The sequence below is a fragment of the Coloeus monedula genome, assembly GCF_965178545.1.
Source record: "Coloeus monedula genome assembly, chromosome: 5".
In the NCBI taxonomy this organism is placed as follows: domain Eukaryota; kingdom Metazoa; phylum Chordata; class Aves; order Passeriformes; family Corvidae; genus Coloeus; species Coloeus monedula.
The window spans coordinates 51,791,206-51,807,801 of record NC_138785.1 but is presented as its reverse complement, the minus strand read 5'-3'; the positions used below and the strand labels follow the sequence as shown (position 1 = coordinate 51,807,801).

The 16,596-nt window shown below is 37.5% G+C and overlaps 1 protein-coding gene across 4 annotated transcripts in view; it reads left to right on the top strand.

Moving 5' to 3' along the window:
- Positions 1-14,354, top strand: part of N4BP2 (NEDD4 binding protein 2) — a 35,683-nt gene extending 21,329 nt beyond the window's left edge. For 3 of the 4 annotated variants that reach the window (XM_082282208.1, XM_082282206.1, XM_082282207.1), the window contains 8 exons: positions 549-591; positions 1,597-1,832; positions 3,211-3,329; positions 4,648-4,786; positions 4,892-5,077; positions 7,262-7,430; positions 9,242-9,365; positions 10,144-14,354. In XM_082282208.1, the coding sequence (XP_082138334.1) occupies positions 549-591; positions 1,597-1,832; positions 3,211-3,329; positions 4,648-4,786; positions 4,892-5,077; positions 7,262-7,430; positions 9,242-9,365; positions 10,144-10,189 (1,062 nt within the window). In that variant the 3' untranslated portion in view covers positions 10,190-14,354. The remainder of the gene's footprint in view (positions 1-548; positions 592-1,596; positions 1,833-3,210; positions 3,330-4,647; positions 4,787-4,891; positions 5,078-7,261; positions 7,431-9,241; positions 9,366-10,143) is intronic. The other variant, XM_082282209.1, reaches the window with a different exon arrangement.
- The last annotated feature ends 2,242 nt before the right edge of the window (positions 14,355-16,596 follow it).

Below are 16,596 nucleotides of genomic sequence, written 5' to 3'. Positions count from 1 at the left end.
TGGAGCTATTGAAAGACATTTTAAGGGATGTCATGAGTGCCTCATCTTGGAAACAAGATTCTTAAAAAAGAGGTATCATAGTGCACAATTTCACTACAAGATTGATGAAAAATTCCACTGGCCAAAAATCCTTACTGTTTTTTTAACCTGTAAAAGGAATTAGTTTATGAATTTTTCTCTATACAAAACATCTCCATGTGCAGTAATTGAGATGAGTTCTCTAACCTGTGTTCCTTCCCTTCACAGCTTTCTGAAATTCGGAATGCCTTTTGGCAAAATTTTTGTTTGGTTTATATAATTAAGGCTATGAAGTCTTAGCAGCGGGGCACGTTTCTCTGTTTTGATGTGTTTTAATCTGGCATAATTCTACCTTACATACTTCACTTCATAATTATTTTTCCTAAATATATTTCTTTTAAAATATTTAATATTTGAGAAGTGCTGTGAGACCTTATTTTGAAACTGCTTTAATTAGATGCTAACATTTGCAAAGTTTTCCTGCAAAATTCAAAACATACAACATTCATGATTTTACTGTTTTTATTTAGAAGCGTCAGAGGAGAGATGAATCATGTAAGTTGTCTGCAGAAGGTATGTTGTGTATTTCTCTTAATTGTAAAAATACTTAATTTTCCATTATAAAAATATTCAATTATTTGAAAGTTAAGGTTGCATATACTCCATCTGTTGAAAAATGATGGACTTACTTATTAAGCTAAACTTTATTGCCTTTGGATCCATTTACCAATCTCTTATGGAGGTGTGGGGGAGGGGAAGGAAGTTAATTATAAGCAGACTCACTAGTTCCAGATAAAGCCTATAATTTTGTGTCATTCAGAAAATTTAAGAGAAGCTCTAGCTGAAGCAGACAGCTGTTTGGTAGGACTTCTGTAATCTTTGTGGCAAGAAAAGGAGCAGGCAGGAAATTACTAGCAGAGTAAGATTTCTGCAGGTGAATAAGGGAGGTCAAGAATACAACATTCACATGTTGGTCTTGTCAGAGATTATTTTAGCAGGAAGGTGGAGGCCTTGTTCAAAAAGTGTTAACATCTTTCGCAGTCTGGTTTTCATTCGGCTCCCAGAAGAAATGTCCCTCTATGGCAGAACCCCACTGCAGATTTGGATTGCAATGTGGGTTCAAACTCTTCACTCAGTGACCAAGCAGTGCTGTTGCCATTAACTCGTAGAGGCACAGAACCAGACTGTTCAGCATCTGTCCTTAAGTTGTAGAAGAAAGGCAGGTAAACATAATATGAGTCAATGATTCTTTTATGAAGGCAAACACCCCCCCACTTAATGTATGTGCAAGGTAGTTTACAGCTGTAAGGAATGTCTTAGCACTTGAAAATTTGGTGAGGAAGTCTGATCGTTTTGTTTCACAAAATAGATAAAGATGATCAGACAGTCTTTGGAAAATGGAAGTGAAGAAGGTGAAAGCAATGTGTTGGTTTCTGTTTTAGCATTAATAATCTTGTTTTAACAAAACTCAAACTGTATAGGTTGAAGAACTTGTCTTAATTATTTTGGCATTGCATGTATATATATACTAATAAATGTTTTGTCACCCTACTTTTATTGCTTTTGAATGTCCCACAGTGATTCAGCGGATAGATACAGATGACTCAGAAGCGCTGTTATCTCAGAATGCAGACAGTAAAATACAGAAGAAAAAAACGAGCTGGGCTGCAGACACATCTGATGATATACAGACGAAAACCCCAGCAGCATCAGACGTTTTTCCATTTATGGATCATTGGAATGCTCAGATTCAGAAAGTTTCTCTCAGGCAAATAATTTCTGAAGAAATGGCAATGCAGGAGAGACAGGACCTGGTATGGATAGCACCAGTTTGTTATTGTTGTTTAGATTGATTACTGTTAGTGAAATAGAGTATGTCTTATTTGGTGACTCAACCCTGTGCTGCTAATAACAGCTTGAATTTGTGAGACAAATGCATGCCAGTTAGTATTGTTGATTACTGTGATACAGGAGTTTGCTTGTGGTTGATGGTCCTTTTGATTGTTTCACAAACAGACTGTGCTGCATTTCACTATGCAGGTTAGCATTTGTGTTTGGTTGAATTGTTTTTTGATTGCTCAGCTAAAACCAAAGATCAGTGTGATCTTCCATGCTTTTTATTGTGACTGCAATACCAAAAAAAAGTTCTTAGTTGGCTTCATGCCTTGTTTGTTTAGAAGTGTACTGAATAGGTTTTAATATTTTTTTTTGTAAGTAGAACCCACAACATTCCTAAGAGATGAGATATTAAAATAAGTACTGGAGGTTAATCTCAAACAAGTTTCTGTACCCACTTCTCAGAAAACAGTAAATCTTTAATAGATTTTTACTAGTTCTTTGTTTTCCACACAGAGTTCCCATACCCTGCCTGTTTGGCTTGTGCCTGATACTGCCCTCTACTGCCCCACCGATGTTCAGAACAGGCGTTCTTATTTGTAAAAGTCTCCGATAAGCAGCTGTCCTAAAGTAGAAGAGCTTTGAACTGGTGTAGAAAGTTGGATGCATTAGCCTGTACTTTGAAAATGGCTTGTGGATTCTTTCTTTGAACTGCATGTATGTGCCCTACTGATAACAACTACTGTAATGTCCACAGCTTTATTTTCAATTTCGATTAATGGAGCTTGACTGTATTTTGACCACTTTTTTCCTTTTTTAAAAAAAATCTAATTTGAATGATCAGTCCAATTTATTCTAAGCTATAATTATGTCATCTTCTCAGATGACTTCACCAATTAGAATAGTTATTACAGACACAGCTTCAGATACACCAGACCAAAATTGTTTATGCTGCTTAATAATAAAGTGTTGTTTCATCCCTGGCCCTCAGTATAGAGAAAAGAGGTGGACTTTGCACAAGCTTAGCACTGGACTAGATGGACTAGCAGGGAATAAATTCCAAAACTTAAATCCCTCCTAAAAACTTCTTCTTTGTCCAAATTATGAGGGAGCTCCAGCTGCATTACTTCAAAAGACTGCAGAGTACTGCAGTGGCGTATAATACAACTCACCTGTCTGTACTTTATGCTGATCAGTGTGGCAGGCTGATATGGCATGTTGTCATTGCTGTGGGTGCATACTGAGTAGATACTTTCTAAATCGTAACAAATAATGGTAAAGTTAGATTGGCTCCACCTTTACTGTATTTTGTTTTAATCGAGAACTTGTAATATATTTCTTTTGTCTTCTGGGTAGAATCGTGTTCCTTCTACAGCTAGAAGAGACTGTGCTGCTAAACTAAAGGAGAAGCAACTTTTTGAGATGTTTCCAACTATTAATCAAAATTTCTTAATGGATGTCTTCAGGGACAACAAGTAAGAAATCTTTTTACTTCTTTGTAAAAATGGTACTCAGTAACAGTTACAGTCGTAAATATTGAGAGTTAAGATACTACTAAAAAATGGCTTTTTCCAAACTAGCACTTTTTGTTAGCCTAAATAAAGGCAAAACTAGCTGGTCTTAAAGGTAAAAAGGGTATAAAACCTCTCAGTTTAGACTCATTTCTTTTTAGAGGGGAATAGGCATTGTCTTTCACTGGGAGAAGAATATCTCTGGCTATTGACCACTGACTCACTGTCAGTGGAACTGCGTATTTTCTCTAGAGCTGAGGTTTAAATCTAGTGGGAGAAATTAGTGGGTGTGGTAATAGTCGGTTCACAGAAAATGGCATCTGCCCAAGAGGAAAACACTACCATCACCTGATGTTACCTGTGAGTACTTTCCTGATTACTACAGCAGCTCTGAAGGAATGAGCCATCTCTCCATCTCTTCCTGCTGACTTTCTCCTTCTCTCTCCTGAATTATATTTCTTGGATATGTGTCTGCCTTCTTAAATCCAAGTTTCTGAGAAGTGAACTTTTTTTTTCAAGAGAAACAACTTTTTTCATCCTTGGCCATTTGAATGCCAGTCTCTACATGCGAGTTTGCCTGCCTACTTGTCAGTCATGCTGCTTGTTCAAGTTGTTATAAAAATCTTTCCTGTTTAAAATATATCCTTCATCCATTTCTATAACTCAAACATTTCACCATCTCGTTTTTCACATTCTGAATTGTTTCATAGTGTTGCCTTTCCCAAAGTCTGTCTTTACTTTTGATCAGTCTCCTCTTGTTACCTTACTAAACAGCAAGGATAAAGAAGAAAAAGGGCGTATTAGAAAGCTGATGGCAGCTGATGTCTTACTTAATTAAATTTGATAACAAAATTTGAGTAAAAATACAAGGATTCATTAGGGTTTCAGGAAACTGAGCTAGCTTTAAATTAGTTTGAACTATCTAACCCTGACCAGAGAAGATTTAAGATGAACTATATTATCCAGCCCAAAGAGCAGCATTTATTAATGTGTCTTTGATTAAGGTAGGATGCAATTTACTTTAGTATGTCATCTTCCTTTTAATGTTCAAGTGCTCCTCAGTTATGTTTCAGTCAACCAAGACTGCATGTATGTTGATGCCAGTAATGCCCTACTGCAAGGAGTCTGCAAGCCTTTCTGCAATGAGCTGAAATATTCCATTCCAGTGTTTATTTTCATTGTAATCTATTTCTGTAACAATATCAAGGTTTGTAATAATTTAGATAAATATAGCAGCTGTTAATATATTTCTAAAGTCACAGATTTTATTTATCCCTTACAGCTACTCTTTAGAACAAACTGAACAGTTTCTGAACTGTGTTCTGGAGGCAGATCCTGTAAAAACAGTTATAGCTCAAGAAAATGTTCAGCAAAATGAAATTGTTTCTTCCAACAATGCTGCAAAGAACCGTGAGAAGAAGGTATTGATATATTTTTTTAAGCCATAGTTACAAACATAGCCAAAACTGTGCTAATGAAAACACCCTACAATGCATCCGTAACATCAACAATGCAAATTCCTACAGGCAAAAAAAAGTAAGGAAGAGGATGAGCCTTTAAATGAAATGTTTCAAGACTTTGAGTATCCACAATATGATGATTTAAGAGCAGAAGCTTTTTGTCACCAGCAAAAGAGACAGGAATGTTTGAAGAAGGCCGGGGAGGCCTATCGCATGGGTATGAAGCCTGTGGCAGCATTTTATGCACATCAGGTAAACAACAATACTGTGTTTTTTGTCTGAATTTAGGGAGGTGCTTAAACACTGAATTGGAACTGATAAGGAAACCATCATGCCTACTAGAGTTGCTGAATTTGGTCGCTGTTCCCTGTGTGTTACACTGTAAATAACCACAAGTAAATTCTCTTTCACTAGTAATGATATTGGCACAGGAAGCTAACATAACCAAATTTGGTGCAAGATGTCATGAAAGGTCTTGTGCTTAGTCACACATGCTCCTTTGTCCTAGATCTCTCTCACATCACATCACATACTTGTAAACACCAAGATTTGTGTCCAAGTGGTCTGGCCAGGTTCACTGGAGTGTGACATGCACTGCTACAAACAACGTTTTTTTGAATCGTCTGTGTATGTTGGTGCTGAACTGTTTTTAGACACATCTTCTGTACTTTATAGGAATCAGACAGGTATTAAGATGTCATCTTTTGCTTCATCCTCCATAAATCTTGGGCAAGATTGCTGCCTGCTGTCTTCGCCTCTTCATTCTGACTATCTTTATGGCTACAGTCTGTCTTGGGTTGGGATAAATGAGGTGTGTATGTCATGCTTTTCACGATACATCTGGTTATGGAGTGTAGATGTGCTGCTGATCAGTCTTGTGTGCTCTGGCCGTGGAGCACAGGCTCTCTGGTCTGCATTCAGGCACATTTCTTAGTATGTACCCGTTTGAATACTGCTGATCACTGCTGTTGATCATACTCTTGGTTTTAAGTATCAACTGTTCTTGTAATCAAAGTTCCTCTACATTGGTTTCTTGGTGCCTTCACAGGAGACTCCTCCATTGACACCACTCTTAAAAATTCTGTTACAAATATCTTCAAAGGCTGTAGTGTTTCCCTGATCTAATAGCATATAAAAATTTCATAAGAATTCACATTGTAGAAGCATCTAATTCTAAACTTTGAATTGTATTATGACAGAACAAAAATGTAATAATAAATAACTTGAATTTGCTTATTAAAAAAGTTTTCTTGCAAGTGGTATAACTCTAAATGTTTAGATTGTTACTGTGCATGTAGGAAATACTGATTATCAATCTTTATAATGAACCTTTTATGTTCTATATTCATTTATTCTTGAAATTTTGAGAGATTCAAAACAAAGGTGTGCAGGATTTTAAATAGAAATGTAATTTCAAGTCCTGTCTTACTTTTGTTCTTATCCATAAGAACAAATACAATCTATTGTAAATAAATTGAAATTTATTTATTATATACTTTCTTTTAGGTAATAAAAAGGCAAACCAAGCTACTTTTATTCATAAAAAATACTTTATGCTTGATGGCCTTTGTCTTGGGAATCCTTTGCAAGTGAGTTACAGAGCTGCTGTCTTTGGTCTGACACTAATGCACTTCAGATAATCCATTTTAAGAAAGTTTAAGACAGACTGTCACTTTTGTTCTCTTGAGCCTTTGTCAGTCCAATACCTGGAGTTAAAACTTCCATTCCTTTTCAGACTGTGCCTACAGATCTTCAACGACATAATTTGTTGCTTCAGTCTCTCAGATATTATCATTGCAAGGTTCACAGGAAGGAGTTGGTACTTGTTCACTCTGTAAGGTGACTGACTGTACTGCTCTTTGCCCTCATTCCAGAATGGACTTACTGACCTTGTCAGTCATAAAAGATGCCAAAAGTATTAGAAGAGATTATAGGCAACTATTAAAAATGTTTACCATTGTCTTGTCTGAAATTTCGGGAATGCATTCGGAAGAATTAACCTCAAATACAACACTCACCAGGTTTATCTGTTGGGCAGTTTCTCTGACACTGTTTCACAATAATTTTAGCAAAATACTTGCAGAAAATAAAAATATTGTTAGGAAAATAAATCTGCAACTCAGCATGGAGTGTAACTTTTTAGCTTTTGTAAAGACCTTATGATTTTGTGCCTTTTCTGCCTTTTGTTTCTCCTTGTAAGGCTTTTGTTATAATGTCGTCTTTGTGCCAGCTTTGAGTAGTTTCTCACAAACAGATTTCATGAAATCTTCTTGTGAGTAGGTCTTACTGAGCCTCTTGCAGAAGTTCTGCTAGAATTATAAATTTTACTGCTTCAAACTTGAACTAAAAGCACCCTGCCAGTGCTGTCATTTTGAAACCAGTGTGGAGCTTAGATTATTTCTCAGTGTATAATAGTCACTGTGCTTATGAATAAAGGGTCGGCTTCATGAGCAGAAGATGAAAGAAGCCAACCATGCTGCTGCTGTGCAAATTTTTGAGAGAATAAATACTTCCTTGCTGCCTATGAATGTGCTGGATTTGCATGGTCTCCACGTGGATGAAGCTGTGAATCAGTTGTCCAGAGTGCTGCAGGAAAAAAGTGAAGGTAGGGTTTAGGTAATAATTCTTGCCTTCTAAAAATTACTCTCATTTTCTATTAAGAAATCATGATACGTGGCAATATTAGAGGGAATGAATGTACTTTAATGACATGTATGTTAAAAACAACTAGGCTTTGTGTTGTCTTGTTTTCAAAGTACCCCGGTGGAATTATTTTTCTTTGACATGACAATGATTCTTGTTGCTTTCTGTCCTCCCCTCTCCCCCTACTTCTTTGTAAGTTGTCTTCTTCCTTCTGTTTTATCTTTTTTATTATTATTATTCTTATTGAATACTTGGGCTATCCTTCCAAACATTTCTAACTGAGGTAATGATGCAAACATACGTGTCACCATTGCACTGCTTTGTCACAACTGTGTTGCTTTTATAATCTTAAAAGAAAATTTACTGTGTTGGAATTTTAACCACAATGATATTGTCTTCAACTTCTACATGAAAGTGTGTGATTTGAGCTACCTTGCAGAAACTTCAGTATCAGTTTGTTCGCAACATCTCTTGAGATCAGAATACTGCTGCTTCCAGAAATGTCACTTCATGCAGTTTTGCTTGAGGGCTCATTTTTTCTCATAGTGTAGTGTTCAAGTACTTCATGACTGTTCATGCTGTAAAAAGAGACATTTTCTGCATTACTAGTTTACCCTCTAAATTTAAGCACACTGGGAATGCTTTAATAAGAAATTTTTCTTATGCAAGGTACTGCTGCACAAACCTGATTTTTTGAATCAGCTACTCCACAGAGTATAAATAAAAATGTTCAGTGAGGCTTTAGATAACTCTTTCTTTCAAATTGCATCAGAGAGAATTAAATGCCATTATCTCATGCTATTCCTACAATGACATTTGTGTAATTTAAACTGTAGCCTAATGCTTTTTAGAACTAAATTTCCAGAACTGCACTTAAAGCAGGAATCCTCAAATTGATAGTAGGGGCTCTCTGTTTAGTCCATTCACCTAAATTAAAAAAAAATTAAGTTAATGTCATTGTACATACATGGGAAAAGGATCAATACTGGGAACTTTTTTGCAGGCAGAATTAAAAGTAAATAAATATAAAACCTAAATAAAGTTATGGTGGGGGGAGAGTAGTTGAAGAAAGATGTCATGTGAACTGATAATTCCAAACTGGCAAATCTTGACTTGTTGTGAGAATCCAGTTTAGTTTATTTTTTTCCTCTTTTTCAAACTCTTCATCAGTTTAGGTTGCTGTTACCTCTGGGAAGTTAGCTGTTTCTTTTGTTAGCAGGGCTAGGTGCTCTAATAAAACTCATGGAATGTGTTGATCTGTTGATTTCCATGCTTCAGCATAGCAGAACATAGTCCAAACAATGTGACATAAATGTCAAAAACTGGATTTATATTTTCTTTCTTCTTCATTTCTTTATTCAATAAAATCTTACTTCTTTATTCACATTAATTTAAGATAAAACATGAAACAATACAGAAATACCACTTAAAAATTCAGTATATTACACCTACCTCTTTTAATTTTGCAATTTATATCACAGGATGTAAATTCCAATTGAATATTAGATGACAGAAACAGTAAAGCTTCTATGAAATTAGAAGGATTTTGTGATGATCACAATATGCGTATTGCAAGCAATCTAGATTTGAAGAGTTTGACTTTTTCAAAATGGGGGGAAATTGCTATTTGTCTCTAAAATATACATACCAGCATGGGAAAACAAAGCTCTAAATGATATGTGAGAGTTTTCAGAAGAATGCATGGAAGGGTTATACTGAATGCCAAGTCTCTGCTGAGGAAAATTTTAACCGTTACAATTCCTGCTGTTGCAGAGTACCAGCAGACTGGTGGTAAACCCTATCTCAGTGTTATCACGGGAAGAGGAAGCCATAGTCAGGGAGGAGTCGCTCGCATCAGACCAGCAGCTATCAGATACCTCACAAGCCACAACTTCAGGTGAGTTTAGATTTTTGTTACTGATAAATTTTTTTCTTAACCCACATTTAACTAACTGAAAATTGAAGTTTAGTTTTAGAATACTGTTAAACTACTACATAGATTAGGGCAGGTCCGTTGTTTCACAAATCCACTGCAGTTGTGTAGCACCTATTAAAGGTTAGATCTTTTCCTCTGAGATAGTGTAATTATTTATTATATTATATTATTTAATTAATTATTTCCATTCAAGATGGCTAGCTTTACTGTGAAAAGTTGTTAATCCTGCTTTTTGTTGGTTCCCAATACTTGCATTTGTGCTCAGTTTATGAGGGATAGCAATTTAGCACATCTAGGCTGGCATCAGTGTGTTTGCTGCTTTTTATATAGAGCAGTGTAGGAAGGTGAGCATGAAGGTGAGACTCAGAAATAGCAATGACTTCCCATTTCCTTGTTACCTTCTACAGAATACAAGGGTGAAAATCCATTTTGAAAGAAGAGGGAATGAAAGGGGAGCAGGAGTAGAGGAACAGAATGAATATAACCAAGAATATTGAGCAGCTTTTTTTTTTTTTCTCAAATCTTCATCTTCATCACCTGTTGTCAGATCTTTGTAACTCCAGACCCTGTAAAATCCTCCTTCAGAGTCACATCCAAGGACATAATGCTGATTCCCTGACTCTCACATGCACACATACTTGACTGAGAACCTTACCATTTTCCATATGTTTGATGAGAATTGAAGGCGATGGAATTGCATATAGTTTACGTGTTCAAGCTTCCTTTTCTTGTTTCATAGGTTCACAGAAATAAAACCAGGCTGCCTGAAAGTCATGCTGAATTGAGGAGTTGTGGAAAGAGGAATATAGAAACTGAGGTGTCAGATGACTGCCAGATAACAGAAAAACCCCATGTTTTGAACAACTGCACTGGTATTTTGTAATCTGTTTTAAAGGATGCTATTTTATTAGAAGTAGTCTCAATTTACAGCAAGTGGTTTTGTCAGTACGTTTCCAATAAATTTTTGTGTGGAATAGATCCTTTTTTGAACCTGCAAAAGGAAGACACTTGAAAGGATTTGAAGTCTCACAAATGCAGATTAAGAATTTCGCTGAGAAATACTGATGTTTTTAAGGGAAGTTAGGGTACAGTTTTTAGTATAACTGTCTTAGCATACCCAATCTGTCTTCTGACCTTCACACATTTTGACTGCTGTGGCTTCTGTATTTTTAAAACATATAACTTGTACAAAGTTATTTTGTAATTCAGAACTTTGTGCTAAACCCTTCAGAAGAGCAAAGGAGACGTTGAAACTGGGCAACTACCGGTATTTCAAATCCAGTTACATCTGAGTGCTGAGTATTTGCAGGTTTCTTCAAAAGTCTGGTGTCTTTTTAGTGGTTATGTTATGATAGGTTGACCAGTTCTATTATCCTTACTCCATTCTAAACTTCTCCAGACATTGAAGGAAGGTGCATGTAAGGCCTGTGCATTAGGGCCAGCTGTGTGTTTGGTAATTTGGCAGATTAAGTGTGATCAGTTAAAGGGAAAGACACAGTACTGTAGTTCAGTCTCTTGGAGATCCACCTACTGGATTAAAATAGTTGCTTACTTTGTGGCTTTTTAAATGCAGCAAATGCAGTACCGTTTCACTTTACAAATGTCTAATAGTGATGTTTTCATTCTCTGTGTATTGTTTGGTGATTTCCTTGTAGAAAATACGATCATGAGACATTTCTAATGTATTTTTAATATCAAAATGAATGCTAATATTGCCGTAGTAATTTCCTAACTGGACAATCTGGGAGTACAAAAGTTACTCTGATTTTGGTGGTGTTGCATCACCATCTAGAAATATCTGTGTCAAAAAACAAAACAACACTAAAAAAACCCCAAACAAAACCCTTCAAAAACGAAATATAAACATCTGTATTTAGGCAAGTGTTTCCAGTAAACAATCAGAACACATTTTTAATAGAAATTATCTTCTAGAATGCATTGCTATTTTTATTTACATCTTTGCCTCCTGAAAGGCCTATGAATTTTTGTTGTAAGACTTTTTCAGAACAGGTGTGAGTTGTGTATTAGGAATAATATTAATAGATTAAGGATTAATGTGAGAAGTTTTTTAATTTTTAACCACTTTTCAGTAAATTTAATCCAGGAACTACATGCACATAGAGTTTGTATATGAATCCGTATGCGTGTGCAAGTTCTGCAATTTGTATGCATGAATACTAATAAACAAAGAACTTCTGTGAGAAAAGCTGTCCACAGAAATAGGTGTCACATGAAAATGTGTCCGTATAAGTTGCTGACAAGCTGAAAGACATGATGTTTCCTGAATGTATCTGTATTTACTCTTAATACATACACAGTGACTATGATGCATGGTAGACTTAAAAATGAGTTTGTCATGCTTTAACAGATACAACAATCATTTCCTGGTGATTTCAAGTGGAAGAATAGCTTGAATAATACTTAATCAAAGGGACTCTTTCTATAATAATAGACTGCCATAATAAGTTTTATATTTTTAAATAGTTAGCTCATCTGAATTGTGTCCTTTCTCTGTTTCCTTCTCTCTGCGCTGCTCTGGTAACCACTGGGTGAAATACAAAAGATCTGTGGTCCCCAAACAGCACTAGCAGAGCTGTTTCTGCTACTGCATGATGTCCTGTGTGGTGAAGCCCACACTCCATCCTCTGTGACAGTGCCTACAGTGGGCCGAGATGCCATTTAGGCACTTGGTCTCAAGACAGTAGTTCAGACTATCAGCTGTACAGGGTTGCAAATGCTAGAATTGTCTCAGCAGAGCCAAGATCTTTGTTTTGGACCAAGGAACTTCCTTTTGCTCCTGAACAGGTTTTCCTTAGTGCTGCTGTTTATAACAAATGGAGTTACAGCTCTCTGGGACAGCTCTCTGCAGTGTCGTCCCTGTTGGTTGGCCTGAGTGGCTGTTGTGTGTTGAGCTGCTTGGGTGCCCAAGCCCTACAGAGATGTGCCTGTAAACAAGGAAGTGCCAACACTTCTGGTTGTTTTGGGAGGCAGCCTGATTCACTCAGCATATTCACACCATTCCCAACATGGACAAAGACAGCTTACATTTTAGTTCAAAAGACAAGCAGAAAAAGTTGTCGCCTTGCCCATCTGTTCATCATAATCTAGTTGACAGCTTTACCCTGGAGATATGAAACACAGCTTTTTGCCTTCTTCTGGCTTAGCAAGTGGATGATGTTGATGATGGCACTTGACTCTCACTTCCCCAGAAAATGCTCTGACCAATGTGCACAGGAGTATTTTTGAAGTCGCCACTTCCTGAGCCTCTGTCAAAGTTACCACTGCAAGCTAAAAGTGCAAGCTTAAAGGGACAAAAGAGATTAAAGAATTCAAAATGCATAAACAGTCTCTGGAAGTAGGCTAGGACTTTTCAGAAAGGAGCTGTTCCTGGTGAGCTTCAGTGTCCTGTATTATTTTTTCATCTCTTAGTCCTGTTTGGATAAATACATTAAAAATGTTCAGGGTAAAATCAGCTCTACCCAGTGCTAGGAGAATTTTCTTCACTCTGTCAAAGTCAGCAGAGAAATACACAGCTCAAGAGCAGTTTGGAATACTTTTCTCTCTTCTCCTTTTCATTCACCTTTGGGGTACAGGTTGAGGTTCACAAACACAGTCTGAATACCCTGCCTGGTATAGATTGGTCATTCACCTAGCATACATTGTTTGACTACCAGCTGAACTTTGATGGTGATGGTGGCTTAAAATCATAACGCTGGCAGAACCAATCTTGCCTCTATTGAAAATACTGACAGAGCCTCTATCAGTTTCAGCAACTCAAAATGAGGCATTGCAGTTCCAACTCAGAAAAAATAGAATGATCCTCTGAAGGATCTCAAGCATGTGCTTAAAAGCTGTGCTGAGCTGGATACAGAATAGATCAGAAGATCAGTGCACAGAGTGAAAATAAGTAGAGTTTTATCAGTAAGGATCTTCATGCCTTCAGCTACTTGCCAGTATTCCAGAAAAACAACACTGGAGTTCTTGTATTTCTCTGACTGGTTTTATAATGTATTCTGGGATTAATTCTTTGAAATATAATTATTTCAAAATGGTATTTCGAAGTAGGTTACATTTTAGAAGTTCCAGCCTTCTGATGTCTCTTGCAGTTACATTGGTGAGAATCCATGAGAATCTTGAGGTATCGTGTAAATTCTGTAATTTTAAGATACTTAAAGTAGCAGTATTGCCACCAGCACTCTGAAATAATGTGCAACTCTTAAAATACCTATTTTGTGTACCACTTTCTATTCTGTTCTATTCTATTCTATTCTATTCTTCAACAGCATGTGATTGTGACAAATGGTAGCCTTTAATATGTGACTTTTGGTGTCTTCTTTTACAAAACATTTTAATAGTTATCCCAGCTTTTAATTTAGGAGAATTATAATTTTTTAATATACAAAATTAATGCTTGTGTAACATCGATGAGTGATCTTAGAGTAAAAAAAAAGGCCAGAGGTGCAATGAAGACAGTTGTCTGAAGTAATGTGACTGCTGAAAAGCATTTCAGTTGATTGTGAAAGTAGTAGGGCAAAAATGTTATTTTCAAAAATATTTCAGGATACCTTAACAATACTTAATGACTTTGGCTTTTGCTTTTAATATCATGTGGTACATCCCCCCTCAAAACCCAACCAAAGGCCAACTGTTCATGCTATTTCAGCTAAATAAACTGCAGAGGATTAAATTACTATATGTGAATATGCATGTGAAAAAACCTAGTATTGCAGCTACCAATTGTAAAAGCTGTTAGGACCAGTACATTGGAAGATACAAATTTCTATTTTTAAATTAAAATTTAAAAATGATTTTTTATTTGTATAAAGTTGTACTTTTGCTGTTAACTATAATTTTGTTTTTTACTGAAATAGTTTTGTAATTTGCATTTAGAATTTCTAATGTGAAAAGGAATTTACAAAATCTACTTTAATAAAGGACTTTTGCCACAAGTATAGCCTTCTGTCTTTCCTTGGAAAATTATGTTTCAGCTTGTATCAAATTTTTTCAAATAGTAGTCTTGGAGTTCTGCATGAAAGCCACTTGCTTGGCTTCAGGATACCATCTGTAGGGAGATGAAGCAGCCATCTGCAAGCATAAAAAGGAACAGATTTGTGGCCTGAATTTCAGTGTTGCAAGTGGGAGCTGAATGCTCAAATTACTGAAAATGAGGGTCATGGTTTCAGATTTTTTTTGGCCTGAAGTAGCTGAAGAGATGCTGTTCTAGGCCACCTTACTCATGAGAGAGTGAGAGCAGTGGTGTATGTCAAGGGGAGGGGCCAGTCTGACCACTGGAACAATGGGAGTTTGGGGGAGGGAAGTGTTCTGGATAGACCTCATTTAGCAAGAGCCCTTAGGTCAGGGGCAGTTAGAGGCCAGATCCTGAGGAAGCACAGTGTTGTACTGTGGTGGATACAGAGCTAGGAATCCTGGCTTTTCCTAAGCCTGCCCTGTCCTGGTCAGGTGCGGGTTGTTTCCTGTGCATTGTCCTGGAAGTGTGGAATGACACCCAAGACCAAAGTGCTGGCTGGAGTCTAACCTATTTTATTAGCTCAGTTTCAGGACAACTTGCTGTGACCCGAGGTGACTCGGGCAAAATCATTCCTGTGGCTTCATTGCCTTGCAGCTTGGGTTGACTGCAGAAACAAGTCAGGCTTGTGCATTTCCACAGCAAAGCCGTAACTCATAAGCTGTTCAAGAGAGCAGGGAAAACAGGTTTTGGGAATACATGAAAGTTTGGCAGATGCTGGTTTAGATCTGACATGGCTGATCCTGAACCACAGTTATTAGGCCACAGCACTGGTAAATGTCTGGTTGGTTGTGTGCTCCTTACGTAGAGGACTGCCTGCTTTGGCAGTGTGGCTGAAGGTCCAGCTTGGACCAGATTGGTCTCTCAAATTGTGATGTTTCAAAGTGGAGGTACCATTGCTGGACTTGCCTTCTGTCTGGGGGAGCTTAACTCCTACCCTTGCTAAACAATCCATCCTGACTTACCAGCTTCCGTTTCAGTTCATGCCCTTTTTTCCTGAGTGCTGGGATAGTCTTGAGCACCTCTCTGCTTTTAGCTGGGAGTTTGCTCTTCAAAAGCACCCTGGGGATTTCTCCCTATTTAAATAAGAGCAATAGGATACTGTAGTCTGTCCTTACTTAGGAAGATTATTTTAAGACCAAAAACTGTAGTGTGGTAAAATAAAAATATGGCTTGAGACTAACAGGTTTTTAGCTCAAATTAATCAAGCATAATTAAATGTGTCTGCTGGTGGAACATGTCAGGTAGCTTGACATTAGGTGGTGCCCTTGCCAATGGCACAGAGTGATAGTGGCAGCAATTCTTACTGTGCCCCTACCAGAGCAGAGTTGTTTCTCTGTATGACAGGTGCTAAAGGATGTTATTACACATCACGTGCTGTTCGTTTCTTCCTCAGAGGGAAAATACTGTATTTGGAGTATTATTTTGGTGATTTTTTTCTTCTTTACAGATGGGTGGAGTAGAGTTAAGTTTTCAAAATATACTTACTGCTCTGTGCTAGAGATGGGCAAGACAAGTTCATTTTTGCACACAGGTTTGAAGATGGTATGTCGAGGTTTCTCCATCAGCTACCCTGGGTTGTTTTTTGTAGATTGGATGCTTGGACAGATCAGTCTGTTCAAAGACTGACACAAAGGCATTGTGCTGTCTGGTGAAGTTCAGTGCCACCGTGGATGTTGCTGGTGGCACAGTCTTCTTGAAAACCCTGATGGGGAACGACCCCCTTGATGTTGGTTGACTTTCTGCATCATGAGGGCCTGGCTGTGCTAGCAGTGGCTTCTCATTAGTTGCCATGATTAAGTTTCCTTTTTCCTACTGACTTAAGTGGCTTCTACATGGCAAGGATCAGGGAAGCAGTGTCTTTGAGGAGAAGCTCAGAGAACCTTTCTGATGAACACTGCCTGTGTTTGTCCTGAATGACAGTTAGGAACTTCAGAGGATCCAAGAGTCTTCATCACTCTGGGCCAGCCTGCCCTGTGTCCGGGACTGCTGGAGAGCCTTTAGGTGCTGAATCTGGTCTGCAGCCTTCCTCTCCCACACCTCAACTGAAAATTCATTAGGGAGAGATGGTGAGGGAGCCTAGAGAGCATGAAGATAATCTGTAAACTGTAAGAACATTGGGAAGATCTATGGAGGCATGTGGATGGGCCATGCCTGAGGGGCCAT